At 55.5% G+C, this 17,509-nt stretch overlaps 1 protein-coding gene across 1 annotated transcript in view; it reads right to left on the reverse strand.

Moving 5' to 3' along the window:
* Positions 1–12,380: 12,380 nt before the first annotated feature.
* Positions 12,381–17,509, reverse strand: part of KIF6 (kinesin family member 6) — a 410,786-nt gene continuing 405,657 nt past the window's right edge. The window contains 4 exon segments of the mRNA XM_086369695.1: positions 12,381–12,547; positions 12,549–12,653; positions 12,919–13,069; positions 15,263–15,352. Coding sequence (XP_086225821.1) covers positions 12,503–12,547; positions 12,549–12,653; positions 12,919–13,069; positions 15,263–15,352 — 391 coding nt within the window. The 3' untranslated portion in view covers positions 12,381–12,502.

The raw sequence follows: 17,509 nt of genomic DNA on the forward strand, positions 1-17,509 counted from the left end.
TAGCACCATGCTGGGAGGCTGGCTGGTCCTGGGGCAGAAGCAAGCATCTGGGTCACACATCTCGCCCTCGGTCCTGGCTCTAAGCTAGGGTTATGCTTACACACCTGCCAGGCGTGTGATAATAAAATCCCATTTTATTGCCTGGGAGAAGCTCAGTATGTGAAGATTTCTCCTTTACCATTTGGAAAGCTCATGTGCTTCTGTCTGGGGACTCGGGCGGGTCTTAGCAACCTCTTCTGTGCGAATATCCTTGCTGAGTCTGGGCACGGTCTGCAGGTGATGGTGGTGGTTCTCAGGTGGAAGGAAAGGGAGGCGGAACATGGGCGAGCACAGTGGGGAGGGCCGTCTGTTGCAGGTGGACAGGGCTCCCTCACGGCCTGGACAGGAAGGATGCCAGGCTCCCTGTGGGCCAAGACCCCCACTCCTTTGGGGACCCCCTGTTGAGGGCCTCGCCCCATTTCTCCCCGCTGCTGCTGTTTCCTCTCACAGGGCATTGTGTGTGTGTTGCTCAGTTGTGTCTGACTCTTTGTGACCCCCTGGGCTGTACCCCGCCAGATTCTCTGACCATGGAATTCTCCAGGCAAGAATACTGGAGCGGGTAGCCATTCCCTTCTCCGGGGGATCTTCCTGACCCAGGGATCGAACCCTGGACTCGTGCAATGCAGGCGGCTTCTTTACTGTCTGAGCCACCTGGCTGGAGTTCAAGACAGCCTTTCCCAGGAGCTCTTCCAGCTTAAGGGGACCACAGAGCTAAAGGATGGAGCCTTCATGGTGGACTTGCCGGGAGCTCAGCTCGATCGGTCCCCAAAGCACGCCCCACTCCAGAGCCAGTGCCTGCCCTGCCTCTGCTTCACTCGTAGAATATGTGAGCTGGGTGCCCTCTATGTGCTGGCACCTGCCTTGGCTGCTCCCCTGCCTGGCTGTGGCCTGGCCTGGCCAGGTTTAGGAGGGAAACTTCAGGCCTGCAGGGACCTCCCCTGCCCATCAGACATGGTCCCTGCCTGCATGACACCTCCCCACGTGGGCGCCACTCTGCTGGGAGCGATGGACGGACACAGGGCATGATTTATAATCCTTTTCAGGGAATTACTGCTCCTAATGGGAAGCGCCAATTTGTGCTTCCCCAAGGTGGGAGGGCAAAATCAATTAATGGAGAGTCTAACGTGGCCAGGCCTGTTGGCAGAGTGTGGCCTGACATCCGGCAGTGATAAGGGACCTTCTGAGGCTGAACTAATAAGGAGATTGGAGGAAAAAAGAAGAAAAACAACCCTCCCCCCCACCGCAATCAATTTCATGTACAGTGGCCAGAGGATGCAGGGCAAACAGAGCAGCTGGATGTGGGTCTCTTTCCGTCTGAATGAGCCCGGAGGGCAGGGCAGGCCAGCTCGCCCAGCCGCCGTCCAACATTGGTATTTGCTCACGGAGTTTCTCGACAGGCGTGCATCTGCACAAATGAGAAAGGCACGGACCAGAGCTCAGGGGAGGGGCTGAGGCCCACCTGGCTCAGGTGCGTCCCCTGCAGGGGAAAGGGCAGGTGGAGCGCTCCGGTCTCAGGTCCTGCTGCCCTAACGGTGCCCACCTACATGGTGGCACATGGGGCCAGAGCCACAAGCCCGGCGTGTGGTTGTCTGGGCTCCTGGTGGTGTCCCCACTGTGAAGGGTGTGGGAGGCAGGCCGTATGGGTGAGTGCCCTGCTGGCCAGAGAGTCAGGGGAGGTTCCGCTGGGCTGTGTGGCCCCCAGGGTGTGGGGAAAGCCAAGGGGAAGGAGGCTGAAGATGGACAATCAGACAAGCCCACCTGTTACTGACCTCGTTCAGAAGATTCCATTGTTTACTGGGGCAGTGGGATTCATTTCTCATGAGAGATCGTTCCCTGAGCCCCAGTGTGTAGCAAGGTTGAGAGGGGGGCTCTAGTTGAAGTTGGGGGGACTCCCATTCTCATCAGCCCAGAGAGCTTGATGCAAGAGCCCCCTGCCATGACTCTCAAATAGATGTCCTTGCCTGAGTTGGATTGACCTTGGAGCAGACTCTGAGACCAGATGTGGGTGTGCATGGTTTATCTGGAAAGTGAGCCCAGGAAGGGATTCCGAGAGAGCGGGGAAGAGGGGCAGGGGAGAAATGTGGGCAGCCCCGCACATGTGATGGGGCAGGTGGCTGCTGTGGGCACCCAGGGGGGCACGACCTGTGTAGGGCTCACTCAGAGTTGTCCCACGGGGCGGAAGGAGGGTGGGGTGTTTAGCTCCCGACTCCCATCCCTACCAGCTGAGGGCTGATGGGGAGGTTACCTCCTGCACTGCCAGCCTGCCCGCACATAGGCGACTAGAGGGCTCACCTCACTAGTTTCTCTTCTCTTGGGGTTCCAGGTCTTGTAGTGCCTCTGGTCGCATGTCGGAAAACCCTTGTTTTATGTGTCTTGCCTCGTTTTCAGCCGCTTAGTGCAGGAGGCTGAATCAGGTCTCTGTTGCTCTATCGTGGCCAAAAGTGCCAGCTCCATACAACCTACTCTCACGTGCCTGCTTCCCTCCTAGCTCAGTCGGTAAAGAATCTGCCCGCAATGCAGGAGACACGGGTTCGATCCTGCATCGGGAAGATCCCCTGGAGAAGGAAATGGCAACTCACTCCAGTATTCTTGCTTGGAGAATCCCATGGGCAGAGGAACCTGGCGGGCTACAGTCCATGGGGTCGCAAGAGCTGGACACGACGGAGTGACTTTACTACTAGTGCATTTTATTTCTTGGTTGTGCTGGGCCTTCGCCGCTGTGTGTGGGCTTTCTCCAGCGGCAGTGAGTGGGGGCTACTCTTCCTTACGGTGCTCGAGCTTCTCGTCGCGGTGGCTTCTCTTGTGGCAGAGCACAGGTTCTAGGCACGGGCTTCGGTAGTCGAGGTGCGCGGCCTTAGTTGCTCTGTGGCATGTGGGATCTTCCCAGAGCAGGGAACAGACCCATGGCCGCTGTGTTGGCAGGCGTTATCTTAACCACTGGACCGGCACGGAAACCCCCGAGTGCCTTTTGATAGGCGGCATAGAAGGAAGGAAACAAATTCTGAGAAACTCTGGGTCTGTTCACATACGATCTCTGGGTTTCAATTCCTGTGGCTCTTGCTACAGTTAATGCTTCATAGCAAGTCAGAACCCCCACCCTGCCAAGTCTCAGTGGCTAATGACAGCCAGCATTTATTCTCAGGAGTATGGGTCCTCAGGTCAGCTAAGGCTCAGCAGACCTGGGCCACCTGATGGGGAATCCAGGCTCCAGTGCTGCGGGGCTCGACTCCAGGCTGAGGCCTGGGCCCAGGTTGGCTCGCTGCGTGTTCTGAGGTGTGGGCTCAAGGGGGCAGTGCCTGCCCAGGGCATGTTCTTGCCAAGCAGAGATCACCAGCCTGGCAAGAGGCAGGCCCAGCCAGGCGGCACATTTCACGCCTCTGCTTGTACCGTAACTGCCAATGTCCTCCCCACTAACCAAAGCAAGTCGCAGGGCCGAGCCCAAACTGAAGAGGGAAGGAGGCATACTCTGCCCTGATGAGGCCATGGCCAGTGCTTTGGATGCCTGTTTCTGTTACACAGCGGGTGAAGAATTAAGGCGAGTTATTCAGTCTACCCGGAGAAGGCAATGGCACCCCACTCCAGTACTCTTGCCTGGAAAATCTCATGGATGGAGGAATCTGGTAGGCTGCAGTCCATGGGGTCACGAAGAGTCGGACACGACTGAGCGACTTCCCTTTCACTTTTCACTTTCATGCATTGGAGAAGGAAATGGCAACCCACTCCAGTGTTCTTGCCTGGAGAATCCCAGGGACAGAGGAGCCTGGTAGGAGGCCGTCTGTGGGGTCCCACAGAGTCGGACACGACTGAAGCAACTTAGCAGCAGCAGCAGCATTCAGTCTACCACAGCTTCTCTGTTTTCTAACCACGGCTCCCCACCCCACCCCCCGGGCCTTTCCAAGATCAGAGAGAGCCACATTCTAAGCCTCCCTTCTCCTAACACTTCCTGCCACGGGACTGGCAGAGCCAGTTCGGTCCTAGTAGGACCTGGGTGGGAAGTCACTGGCCAGGCCGCTTTCCGGAAGACGTTTTGGGAAAACTCCACATTTCGGCCTGGAGTGAACTCAGATACTCTGGACCTCTTCACGGCTGGCTCTCCAGAACCCGGTGCGGATTGCGGATGCCCGGTGCGGAAAGACCCTGCTGGAGGGTCTTTCCAGAACGTTTCCTCTGCTCCTCCCATTTGCAGGGCCCACAGGGCTGAGGGGAAGTTGCATCGGGGGAGGGGCCATCCATGTCAGAAGCCGGCCTCTGTGGGGAGGGGGCGACTTCGGGGGCTGTCTGTGTTCCTCTCGTCTTTTCCTCTCTGGTCAGCGACTGTTCTAGGAGGGGAGTTTGCGCTCTGCGTGGGGCCATGTCACACATCCCTGTCAACGAGGCCTTTGGGTCTGGGAGGTGACTTCTGGGCAGGAGCACTATAGTCCGCAGACGAACCAGTTCCAGAGGGCTGGGTACCCAGGTGTGCGGGGTACTTTGAGTCTGTTTCTGAGGGAGCCTGGCCCACTGCATGCCATCCTCGGGGCTCGTAAGAGAGAGAGTGAGAGAGAGAGAAAGAGCGTGTTTGTGCCCTGCGGGCTCCTGGGGAGGCTTCTAGAATCAGGCTGTGAGGGCAATTTGTGCCCCCTCACTGGTTCCGTGGACTTTCCCAAGGATTTGCCACATGCCACGTGGGCCCAGGGGAGGTCACGGGGGCCCAAGAAGCAGGAGCATGGCTCTGACTCTGTCACTCGTGAACTAAGGACATATTGCTGGGGACACAGTGACGGGCAGGACAAACAATCCCTTGTTGTGGGGCTTTTAGGCTTGGCGGTGGTGGGCTCTGAAGGCCATTAGAGAAGAAGCAAGCAGGGGATTCTCTGGCAGGCCAGTGGACGGCTTGCTCTCAATGCCGAGGACCTGGGTTCAAATCCTTGTTGGGGAACTGAGATCCCACAAGACGTGCACCATGGCCAATAAAGGGGAAAAAAGAAAAGCAAATAAAGATCTGAAATCTGTCAGGTAGTGATGAAAAGATAACAGAGTGACGGGATAGAGGGTGACCAGGGTGGGGGTGTCCCTCTAGTGGGCGTGATCAGGGAAAGCTGCCTGAGGAGGGGACCTCTGCCACTAACTGGCTGTATAATTAACAACCAGGACCTCCCGTTCACTTCATTTTTCTTTCTTTTTTAAAAATAATTTTATTCATTTATTTTTCGCTGTGCTGGCTCTTTGTTGCTACACGGACTTCTCTAGTTGCAGGGAGCCGGGGCTGCTCTCTAGTTGCGGTGCTGGGGCTTCTCACTGCGGTGGCTCCTCTTGTCGCGGGGCACAGGGGCTTCAGTAGCTGCGGCTCTGGGCTCTAGAGCAGAGGCTCAAGAGCTGTGGCTCACGGGCTTAGCGGCTCCTCGGCATGTGGGGTCTTCCTGGACCAGGGATGGATGGAACCTGTGTCTCCTGCATTGGCAGGTGGATTCTTTACCACTGAGCCACCAGGAAAGCTCCCCCCACTTCAGTTTTCTAATGTTATAAACAAGGGTGTGGGTCAGAGGAGCTCTGTCTAGCTTTGAAATGTAATCACCTAGCTTCTCTTGAATGATCCTGTTACCCAGACCTGAAAGGGTCCGGGGTGGGGGGTGGGTGGTGGGTGGGTGTGGAAACTGACTATGCCGTACTCTCTCTCTGCTCCCTCCCCAGGGCGACTCATGGGCCAGAGGTGACAGGGCGGTGGACAAGTGCTTTTATTCGGTTAGCTGAATTTCCAGGGTCCCTCCCTTCCCCCCGTCCACCCCACTTCAGCTGGCTTGGACCTACTGCCAGCGTCCTGAGGCGGGTGGCAGTCCCCACAAGGGCCTCTGAGGGGTGGCCCACCCTCCACTGGACCTGAGCCTGGAGTGCTGAGAGGGCTCCCTGAGACACGTTCCCCCATGGGAGCGGGGAGAATTGGCCCAAACCCTGCCGAGCCCCGAGGCATGGGGTGAAGGTGAGGCCCAAGGTGCCCACACTGCTCCTTGCGATTCTCAGCAGAGCTCCCGGGAGCCACCCACTGCCCTCCGGGTGCTGCCGTAGGGGTGGCTCCCTGGAGATGCAGCTGATTCAGGTGTCGCCCGTGGGTCATCTGGACCACGAGAGTGATGGTGCGGGGTCTGGCCTGAGAGGGCAGGGCTGGCCGTCCAGATGCCCTGCTGCTCTCCACTGCCTTGCCTATGGTCTGACCTGCTGTGAGGCTGCCCCAGCCATTCCGGGGCGTCTCACCCAGGGGCTGGGGCAGGGGAGTGGCGGGAAAATATTGGGTTGGCCGAGAAGTTCATTTGGAATTTTCCTGTATGATGTTACAGAAAAACCCATATGGACTTTTTGGCCAACCCCATAGCTAAAGATAGCCTATTATCATTTCTGCCTCCTTCTACCAGTATGAGCTTCCCTGCCACTGCGCTAGGATGGTACTGTTTCATGACCTCAAAGGCTTGTAGTCGTCTGTGTGTAAGACCACAGCAAGGGTGAGCTAAAGCGCTCGTTCCACCCCTAGAACCCGGCGCTGCCTGGCTGCCCACGGCTCCAGCACCCACAGCAAGGACAGCACTGTAAGCCTGGCCCCAGCCCCACTGGCAGCATCCAGGGCTCCATCCTTAAAGAAACACAGCCTCCCGACTGGGATCCAGGTCACCAGTTGCTTCCAGCAGTCCACAGATCGCTGCTGGAGCTGAGCCCTTTGGAGTCCGTTCTTGCTGCCACAATGCACTGGGGTGCTTACTGGAAACCTAAAAGGAGACGGGTGGTCTCGGTTAGGCTCTGCTTGGGTCACGGACCTCTCGGATCACCCCCCGTGGGTGTCAGGTGGCGCGCCGCTCACGGCCTTACTCCCAGGGGGCTGTGTCTACTCCCCAAACACTGTAGGAAATGCCTGCCTGCTTTGCTCTTCGCAAAAGTCTCATCACCCCAAGCCAGGACCCACACTCACTTTCCTGCTCTGCGGTTTTCGCTGACACACCTGTTTCATTCTTGCAGATTCACTCCTTGCTTTTTGCCCCAGGTATTCATTATACTCCATGACGTTTCCTCCTGACCATGTGGCCCCATCTAGAAGCTTCCCATGGCGGGGCATGGAGAAAGGGTTCTCTGGCCTAAGAAGCATGACCCCTGGGTTCTAGCCAGGATGGTCCCCAACCCATGGTGTGACTTTGGGTAAAACATGCTTGTTCTCTGGGCCTCACTTTTCTCACTTCCAAATTGCTGGAGTAGACCAGGTACCTGGAAAAAGCCAAATAGCTAGTGTGGCTCCTTGCTTTGCAAAGCGGGGCCCACTGACCTGTGGGACGGGCATCTTCAGGAGCTTGTTAAGAGGTGTAGACTCTTGGGCCCCACTCAGACTCACTGGACCCAGAAAAGTATGAGAACTAATATGGGGGATATGCAGTTAATTTGCTCAAAGTTTGGCTACCATAATAAGAATTTTTGAAGATCCTTGGGTAAAGAACACGGTATTTTTTAAAAAACTGCATCAGACAGAGAGATGAGGCGGCTGCAGCATCCAGGTGTGGACGTGGATACCTGGCAGTAGGGGGTGTGGGCGTGGCCGGCTCGCTCTTCCGGAGGGGGAGTCGGTGATTTTCTGCGACGCAGAGGATGTGGGGTAACAGGGCGGAAGATGTTGAAAACAATTCAAGGCTGTGAACCCTGATCCCCAAATTTAGTTCTGTGTGCCAGATCTAGTTCCGTGGACTTCACTGTCTAACTCAATGGAGATGGTCCTTATTATTATTTTTTTTAATGTAAAAACTTTTATTTTTGGCTGCACTGGGTCTTCACTGCTCTGTGCGGGCTTTCTCTAGTTGTGCTGAGCGGGGGCTACTCTGTATTTGTGGTGTGTGGGCTTCTCATTATGCCGGCTTCTCTTGTTGCGGAGCACGGGCTCTGGGGGCGTGGGCTTCAGCAGTTGCGGCCCCGTGGGCTTAGTTGCTCCACAGCATGTGGGATCTTCCTGGACCAGGAATAGAACCTGTGTCCCCTGCACTGGCAGGTGGATTCTTAGCCACTGGACCACCAGGGAAGTCCTGAGATGTCCTTATTTATTTAAACAAAAATTATTTAATTTTTGGCTGCATTGGGTCATCATTGCTTCTCGGACTTCTCTGTGGGGGCTCCTCTCTAGTTGCAGTGCGTGGGCTTCTCCTGCGGGGGCTTCTCCTGTTGCAGAGCACAGGCTCTAGGGTTCATGGGTGCAGTAGTTGCTGCTCTTGGGCTCTAGAGCACAGGCTCGTAGTTATGGTGCTTGGGCTTAGCTGCTCTGTGGCATGTGGGATAATCCTGGATCAGGGACGGAACCCACATCTCCGGCATTGGCAGGCAGATTCTTCACCACTGAGCCACCAGGGAAGCCCAGTCCTTATTTTTAAGACATTCCTGGCTGTCATAATTTGACTCCTAGACCAGGAAGAAAGTCAGACACACCAGAGCGTGGGAAGGTGATGTGTTCTAGTCACTCTGGACCCAAGGTTCCCCCAGCTCTGGTGCAGGTTGGAAAGGGCACCCTTACTGCTACTGCTAAGTCACTTCAGTCGTGTCGGACTCTGTGCGACCCCGTAGATGGCAGCCCACCAGGCTCCCCCGTCCCTGGGATTCTCCAGGCAAGAACACTGGAGTGGGTTGTCATTTCCTTCTCCAATGCATGAAAGTGAAAAGTGAAAGGGAAGTCGCTCAGTTGTGTCCGACCCTCAGCGACCCCATGGACTGCAGCCCACCAGGCTCCTCTGTCCATGGGATTTTCCAGGCAAGAGTACTGGAGTGGGGTGCCACTGCCTTCTCCCTAGGGCACCCTTAGAAATCCTCATACCCAGGCCACTCTCAGGATGGATTACATCAGAATCTGAATGGCCAGGCCCAAACCCGCTGCTTTCATCTCTCTGTCCCGAGAGTTGGCGAGGGCAGGTACTGGGGACCACGAGGCATGTGGCTGTGGACCAAGTCATGGGTCTGAGGCTTCTTCTGCACCACTGAGAAGCGTCCTGGGCCAGGATTCCTGGTAAGGAGCACAGAGCCGGAGCCAGCTCCCCACTAGGGCTGTCCCTGCTTCCCCGCCCCAGACACTTGCCTGCGGTGAGGACTGGGGGTGAGGGTGGGGCTGAGAAGAAAGGGCCCAGTGCTGGGCTCAGAGTGCACGATATTCAAAGACATAGCCTCTCACACAGATCGACCTCCATTCACAACAAATGTCCCGGTTCCCGTTCATTCTCTATGAACCTCATTTAAGTAATGGAGCTACCAGTCGAGGCTGGTGACTGTGGATTCCCAGGGTGGAGGGCACCGCTACACCATTGAAACCACCACCACACCTCACCGCGTTAGATCAGGTCTCAACACACAGGCCAGTTTCCCCGCTGATGGCTCCCTGGCGCTCAGCAGGTTACGAGGGAACTTTGTGGACCTTGTCTCAGGAGAGCTGCCCACCGGGGCAAAGGTGGAATCCGGACCTGACAGGGGTGACAGGGAGGCTGGAGGAGGTGAGCGGCCCAGGGTCGCCCAAGGCCGAGACGGACAGCCCTTATGTTCCGGTCTCTTCCTTCCCAGATCTGTGCTGTTTCCGTTTCCCTGGGAGGGCTCCTGATGGAAGGAGAGACCAGGGGCTTCTCAGAGCGGAAGTGCTGGGGCTAGGGGGACTGGGGGGCTTTGGGGGTTCTCCTCCTGGCTGGAGAAGAGGGCATTGTGGTCATGGGGGGTCACAGCAAACATCAAGGTTCCAGACAGACATTCTTCCAAACTCAGGGATTAAGGAAGATTCTAGAAAGGGGTTAATCTTATTTTCTCCACTCTCGAAGCCACTGTTGGCAGCTAGAAACAGCAGCTTTGACACCATGGATGACTAATGCCCCTTCCGGGGAAGATATACCTGTCCACGTGTGCCCCTGGCAGGGATTGGAACGCTCCACAGCTTCCCCAGGAATCCTAAATCAAACAGATTCATCCTGGCCCTTGGTGAAGCCTAAGAGCCGGCTAAATCACCCTTTCCGGGCTCTTGGTCCTTGGCTGACGGTCACAAATCCCCCATAATGAGCACTTGTGAAGGAGCACCGCCAGACAGCGCCACTGAATTAAGAGCAGAGGAGCCCAGGGCAGGGACGGGCAGTGTTTGCTTTGGCTGCGGAGGGGAGGGCAAGGTGCCTGGGCCCAGCCCATGTGTTTGCCCACAGGGAGGCCTGATAAGTGGGCTGTGTAGACAGCGCAGCATGGTGGACCCGGGCCATCTGCCGTGTGTCGGGGGCGGGGGGAGACTGCACCTGCTGCTCTGCAGCCCCGACCTCGCCAGAGGGGGGCCCTTTGTCACCCTGTCTTCAGCTTCCCTGGGGCCCCGCGGTCACTAAGAACCTGGGATTATTTTCCTCCCCTTGGGGAATAAAAACTGAACCCTCGAACTTGTGTTTGTTTTGATGAATTACTTCCAGGCTGCCGTTTATTTGGAGAACCAAGCTCCCCAGCTGCAGGGAGGGTGGAGGCTGAGGGAAAACACCCTCAGCAAGCTGGCTTTCCAGACGGCTCGGCCCAGCGGAGCGCGGGAGGCCTGGGTTCTCCTGGCTCTGCCATTGCAGTCGGGGGCGGTGGGTGGTGGGGGGCGTACCTCAGCTTCCTCTCCTGTCAAAAGGGGGGAATCACACTCGTGGTTCTGTGCGCCTTACAGGCATGTTGAGGGCACCACATGGAATAATGTTCATGAAGAAAACATAACTGGTAACCTGCTCTAAACATCATAATGAAAGCGCCCCAGCTGGACTTCCCTGGTGGCTCAGTGGCTAAGACTCCACGCTGCTCCCAATGCAGGGGGCCCGGGTTCGATCCCTGGTCAGGGAACTAGGATCGTGCATGTAAGCAACTAAGATTCCGTGTGCCACAATGGAAATGGACCATCCCGCGTGCTGCAACGAAGACCTGCTGCAGCCAAATAAAATAAATACATAAAAATAAATAGTTAAAAAAAAACAAACCCAAGAGTGCCCCAGTCTTTGACCCAGTTTCCTGCATCAGCCAGGCCTGGTGTCAGCGGGAAGATGCCCTCCTGCCATAGACCTTGGATGTCTGCCTTTTCTCTTTGGAGTGGGCTGGAGCGTCACATCGCTAATGTGTGAAACCAAAGCTGAGTAAATGGAACTTTAAAATATTGCTTATTTGTAGACTTTTGGATGGGACAAATGATGGTTGAATTTTATGAATTTGTTCTGGGGGGTGGGGGTGTCTCCTAGCTCCAAGAACAATGCTCCCTCCACTTACATCCTGGACATTATTCCGTCAACTTCCTCAAAGAATTTTCTCTTGCATTCTGGTCCTCTTTCCCACATCATAAAACCCCTTCCATTTTTCACCCCCTTCCTGGGCTGTTCCTTTCAGTGTATAAACAAATCTTCGTGACCCCCATGTGTCCCGTGCAGGCGGCAGTAGGTCCGAGCCATCCAGACCTTCCCAGGAAGGTACTTCCCTGAGAACCACTGGCTCCTGGTCCTCCGTGGCCTGCACGACACTCTGTGGCCGGAGTGAGCTTTCCAAACCACTGGTCAGACGACATCACGCTATGGTTTCAATTCTTCCCTGAGTTCCCACCACTCGCTCCTGGAGTGGAAGCCAAGCCCAGGAGGCCTGTGGGGTCCCCCACCCCAGCTGTGCTAGTCTCTGTCCCACCCTGTGACCATGCTGAGTCCTTCCCCTCTGGGCCGGCCCCCTGCTGCTCCTCCCAGAGTGAGTGGAACCCTGGCCCCCAGAGCCACGAGGCTGCATCATCCTCACTCTCAGGCCTCAGTTTTGAGTCTCCCCCTTCCCCCCTCCCAGATAAAAGCATCTCTCTGGGGATCTCTATGCATCACGTATTCCAGCTACTTCGGAGCTCTCATTGGCACCGAGGATGATCTTATGTCTCTGGGATGTGTTCACAGTCTCTCTCCTTCCTTCCAGCCTGTCAAGGGCTTCAGTCTTGTTCACTGATACGGCCCCAGCACTGGTACAGTGCCCGGCATACAGAAGATGTCTAATAAACACAGTGCTCATTTACCGACTGGCTGTCTGGTATTGCTCTGTGTCTGATACGTATCATTAGAGTATTTGGGGGATGAGTGGGGGGGGTGGGGGAGGGGGGGCGTGGCTTGGAGAGTACTCAATCCGAATCCAAATTTTTCTAACCCTAACCCTAACCCTAACCCGTCTGGTGCCTTGTGGTCATGTGAAAGCGACGCTAAGCCAGACGAGTAGCCTTTGGATTACTGAGATGAGGCTAAGACTAAAAGGAGGGCTGGGGTCAGGGGCCCCGGACGGAGGCTGGTCCCACGGGTCTCCAGGGAGAGGGAAGAAGTCCTGTCCACGCAGGAGGGCAGGGGCCATGAGGAAGCGGGGGAGGCCAGTGACGGAGGCCAGGCTGGGCCTTCTCTTTCTCTTCCAGCTCCTGACACACTGCATATTTCTTCTCTGGCTGTTCCCATGTCCTCGGGCCTGGGCCTTCAAGTGGTGTTCACACCTACAACTTGCTGGCAAGAACCAGGCTCCAACAGAAGAGTAAGATTACGACCTGGATGTTGAACGAGCTCCAAGCCGTCAGTCAGCCCTTCCTGTTTGGAGCGGGCAGACGGAGGGGAGCTGGCTCTGGGGACAGGCGACCAGACATCATCCTAAAGACTGGGGATGGAGGGACTCTTTGCCAAGAGGCGCAGGCAGGGGTCCCTGGGCCGGCCATCCCCTTGGCCCGTCTCGGTGTGTCCGAGGCTGCCTTCTGGGGCTGTCTCCAGGAGGAGGCAGTGGTGGCAATGCAGGAGGTGACCTGAGGCCCTGCCCGAGGCTTTGGGAACCTGCAGAAGCTTCCTATTTCCTCAGCTCCCTGTTGTTCCAGCTTTCTCCACACCGCGCTCCCCCACCGCCACCAACCTAGGGCCTGACCATGACCTTGGCCCTGGAGGAGCTGCCGGGGAAGGGGCTCTTACCTGTCCTCTGCAGGATGTTATGTCTGGCCTTGATGAAGGCCAGGATGTCGGAGTCCGTCTGGCTGTCCCCTGTGAGAGGGACGGACGACACTGGCCTCTCTGGGATGCTGGGGACAATGACACACCACACTTTACCATGCTTGACCTTTGGCCCTGGGATTCACCTTTCCAGGGCACTTTTCCTTGCTCATAGCTGGATCTGCTCTCACCCCCGCTTCTCTGCAGCCTGTGCAGCAAGCCACCTGCACCCACGCGAGGCACGTGGCGCCTGGTCTTTTGGCTCAAACCCTGCGTGGCTTCTTATCAGCCTTGGGATGAAATTTGGACCCTTCCTGTGTGATCTAGGCTGCTCACTGCACTCCAGCCACCCTGTTTCTCTGATAGACCAGGCTCCTTCCGGCCTCTGGCCCTTCGCTTTGCCGTCTCCTCCTTCTGGGCTGCTCCGTCCCCAGACCTTCACAAGGCTGCACAAGCTTTCATCACCTCCTCCATCCCCTCACCCCCACCTCTCTGCCCAACCTCTAACTGACACAAACCAAGCCCATTCTAGGGTGGGCCTGCCTTCCTCAGCCCCTGGCTTAGGTGTTGTATCCTCTAGGACATGACCCCACTGCACCCCCACCCCCACCCCCACAGGAGGTGAGCGCAAGGCCCTGCCCGAGGCTTTGGGAACCTGCAGAAGCTTCCTGCTTCCTCAGCTCCTTGTTGTTCCAGTTGCCCCCTGGCCTCCCTGCCTTGGGCCTGACCATGATCTCGGCCCTGGAGGAGCTGCTTAGCTAGCCCTTAGCTAGTTGCTCCTGAGACAGAGGCAACTCTTTCCCCTTCTCTCCTTAAAAACAGAACCATACACTATTTAGCCCAGCAAGTTGCCACATTCAGAATACTACATTTCCCAGCCTTCTTTGCAGCTATGTGTGGTCAGGTGACTAGATTGTGGCCAATGAGATTTGGAAGAAGTGAGATTTCTTTTCCCCTTTAAAAAGGGAGAGATGCAAGGATCCTCTCCCTTCTCATTTTCCATGCAACCCCTAGACGTAAAATCCTCCTTGAGAAATTCAAACGAGGTGCTCTCCTGGCTCTGGCAAGCATGCGTCCTCACACCTGTCACTCCACAGGGCATGGACAGTATCCACTCCCTTAGAAGGTGGGGAGGATTATATGTAACAGAGGGTTGCTTATCACCTCATGCAATATTTGGTGTTCTGACTGCAGCTCAGCGAGAAGAGCTAGAGCAGGGGTGGGGCAGGGAGGCGGGGGCAGCTCTGCAATTGTGCCTTCTGTCCAGAGTGGGGGTGTAGGGGTGGAGTGGGGGGTGGTGGTGGGTGGAATTCACCCCTGGGCAGCCTGTGGAGAAGAGCAGGGCCTGCCGGGCGGAGCAGGGCTCGCGGGTAGTCTAGTCAGAGGGCACTGGAGACACGCACTGGGGGTAGGGGCCGCATCGGCTTTGCTCAGCCTGAGGCCAGGCCTATCCACTCCACCCCTTCCCACCTGGGGACTGTGCGTGGGGCTGGTGGGCTACATGGAACTGCCCTGGCCTGGCTCCTGTTCCTTTAGTGGCCCCAGGTACATCAATTTACAAGGACACATGGGCTTCCTGGGTGGTGCTAGTGCTAAAGAAGCCGCCTGCCAGGGCAGGAGACATAAGAGACGCAGGTTCAGTCCCTGGGTGGGGAAGATCCCCCGGAGGAGGGCATGGCAATCCACTCCGTTATTCTTGCCTGGAGAATCCCATGGACAGAGGAGCCGGGCAGGCTACAGTCCATGGGGTCACTAAGAGTCGGACATGACTGAAGCGACTTAGCACACATGCATATGAAGCAACTCAGGCTCCCCAGGTGGTGCTAGTGGTAAAGAACCCGTCCGCCAGTGCAGGAGACATAGAGATGTGGGTTTGATCCCTGGGTTGGCAAGATCCCTCGGAGGAGGGCATGGCAACCCACACCAGTATTCTTGTGTGGAGAATCCCATGGACGGAGGAGCCTGGTGGGCTACAGTCCATGGAGGCGCAAAGAGTCAGACATGACTGAAGCGACTTAGCATGCACGCACGCATGTGAAACAACTCTGTCTGCACGGGGCCCCAGTGACTCTGGGGACACTTCCTCAGCTCTGGGAGTTGGCATCTGTGAGAGATTCCAGGGAATTCCTGGGGTGCCAAGGTGGAGGCCTGCCCTGGGTTCCGTCTGTGAAGCCACTGCACTGAGGGGCTGCTGGGGCTGAGAGAAGCCGACTGGCGGTTTCAGCCCGCTGCACCCATGGCAGTGCTGTTGCAGGAGTCAGAGGGGGAAGAAGACCACAGACCTGTTCTCCATGGGGGCACCAGGGCTGCTCTGCTCCTGGCTGTGCAGGAGGGGGCCAGGTGAGGGCAGGATCTTCCTGGCGTACACATCACTATAAAGACAGATCAACAGGAGACAAATGTGTGGAAGGAGGTTTGCAGAGGAGAAATCTAGAGTTTATAGTTAGGAGCTGTATGGATTGATTGAGAGTTTGTGCCTTCTGAAAACTCATATGTGGGAATCGATTCCCCTGTGTGATGGTATCTGGAGGTGGGGCCCTTGTAAGGTAACTTGTTTGGATGAGATCATGAGTGTGGAGTCCCCAGCATAGGATTGGTGGCCTTATAAGAAGAGGAAGAGAAAGAAATCAGAGCTGTCCCTCTGCTGTGTGAGGACTCAGAGGAGACAGCCATCTGCAAAGCAGAAGGAGGTTCTCACCAGGAGCTGATCCCTCTGGACCTTCGCCTGGGACTTCCCAGCCTTCAGAACTGTGAGAAGTAAATAAATTCCTGTTGTCTAAGCTGCTTAGTCTATGGCTTCTCTTACGGCGGCCCAACCTGACTATGACAGATGCCAAGACTCCTCTGTTATGGATGATGATCAGTCCGTTCAAGCTGCTATAACAGAATGCCATGAATGGGATGGCTTCAACTACAGGAATTTATTTCTCACTGTTCTGGAGCTGGAGTTCTGAGGTCAAGGGATCTGCAAGGTCAGGTCAAGGCTGCCAAATTCTTGTGTCCTCACATGGTAGAGAGAGTGAGCTCTCTGGCCTCTTTTTATCAGGGCACAAATCCTCTTTATGAGGGCCCCGCTTTCATGACCTAAAGACTCATCTCCAAATACTATCACTTTGGAGGTCAGATGTCAACTTACGAGTTTTTGGAGGACACATACAGTTTATAACATTCTGCCCCTGACCCCACTCCCCCCAATTTATGTCCTTCTCATGTAAAATATGTTCGTTTCACTCCACCAGCCCCCAGCTTGTGCCAGCATCAACGCTAAACCTCATCCACTGAGGTATCATCTCAATCAGATGTGGGTGAGACTCAAAGAAGGATCCATCCTAAGGCAAAAATCCCTTGTTGGCTGTGAACCTGTGAGACCTGACAAGGTATGTGTTTCCAAAATGCAATGATGGGACAAAGCAGAAGACAGACATTTCCACCCATTTTACCTTTTCCATTCCAAAAGGGAGAAATAGGAGAGAGGAAGGGAGTGAAGGTCCCAAGCAAACCCGAAGCCTACAATGCAAACTTCATGGGATCTTAAGGTTTGAAAGGTCTGGACCCTCTTTGGCTTGATGCTCTACCCCCCAGACCCACTAGGGGTGAAGGTCCTGTCTTCTGGACCCATGGGTGGAGGTCCCTCATGGTTCTGCTGAGCGGCCCCACCTCCACATCTTTGGGCAGAGGCTGTCTGGCTTGTTGAAAGCAAGGCTATGCACCCCCCCCCACCCACTTTTGAAACAGACGAGGCAGTTGTGATGATCTGTGAATTGCCTCTGCGGTCATTCTTGCCTTGACCTAAAGGCTACTGCCCATTCACATCGGATTAGCTCTATAGTCCCATCCTGTGAGATCTGAGAGGTCCACCAGCCTTCCTTTCTTCCTCTCATCTCCTCCCCTTCAGTTCAGTCTCACAGTTTTCCCTCTAGGAAGGCTGATGAAGCCCGCGATCCACACCCACACTAGTCTCCCAGCGTTCTCTTCTGAAACATTTCTTCGGTTTTTGCAGTATGAATAGGCTGAGAATTTCCCAAATCTCTACATTCGAGTTCCTTTTTGCTTAATAATTCTCAAATCATTTCTCTCTTCTTGAATGTTGATCTCAGCAGTCAGGAAGGGCCGGGGCCTCTCCTGCAACTCTTTGCTTAGAAATCTCCTCAGCTAAACATCTGGTTTTGTCACTTGCAAATTACTCCTTCTGCAAAGGGCCAGAACGTGAGTGTAGTTCAGTCAAGTTCTTTGCCACTTTAGAACAAGATCACCTTTTCTTCAGTGTCCAGTAGCATGCTCCTCGTTTCTGAGACCTCACCAGAATGGTCTTTACCATCCATATTTCTAACATTCTCTACATGGTTATTTTTTTATTCTTTCAGAAGATGGACATGTTCTCCTCAGCTCTCCTCTTTCTTGTCTTCCTTTCTTCCTTCCTATTTTTTTTTTTTTCTCCCCTTGGCTGCACTCCATCTTCATTTGGGTGCTCAGGCTTAGTTGCCCCGCAGCATGGGGAATCTTAGTTCCCAGACCAGGGATCGAACCCA

This window comes from Bos grunniens, chromosome 23 (assembly GCF_055505025.1).
Source record: "Bos grunniens cultivar Pamir isolate PY7600 chromosome 23, Bosgru_T2T1.0, whole genome shotgun sequence".
NCBI lineage: Eukaryota > Metazoa > Chordata > Mammalia > Artiodactyla > Bovidae > Bos > Bos grunniens.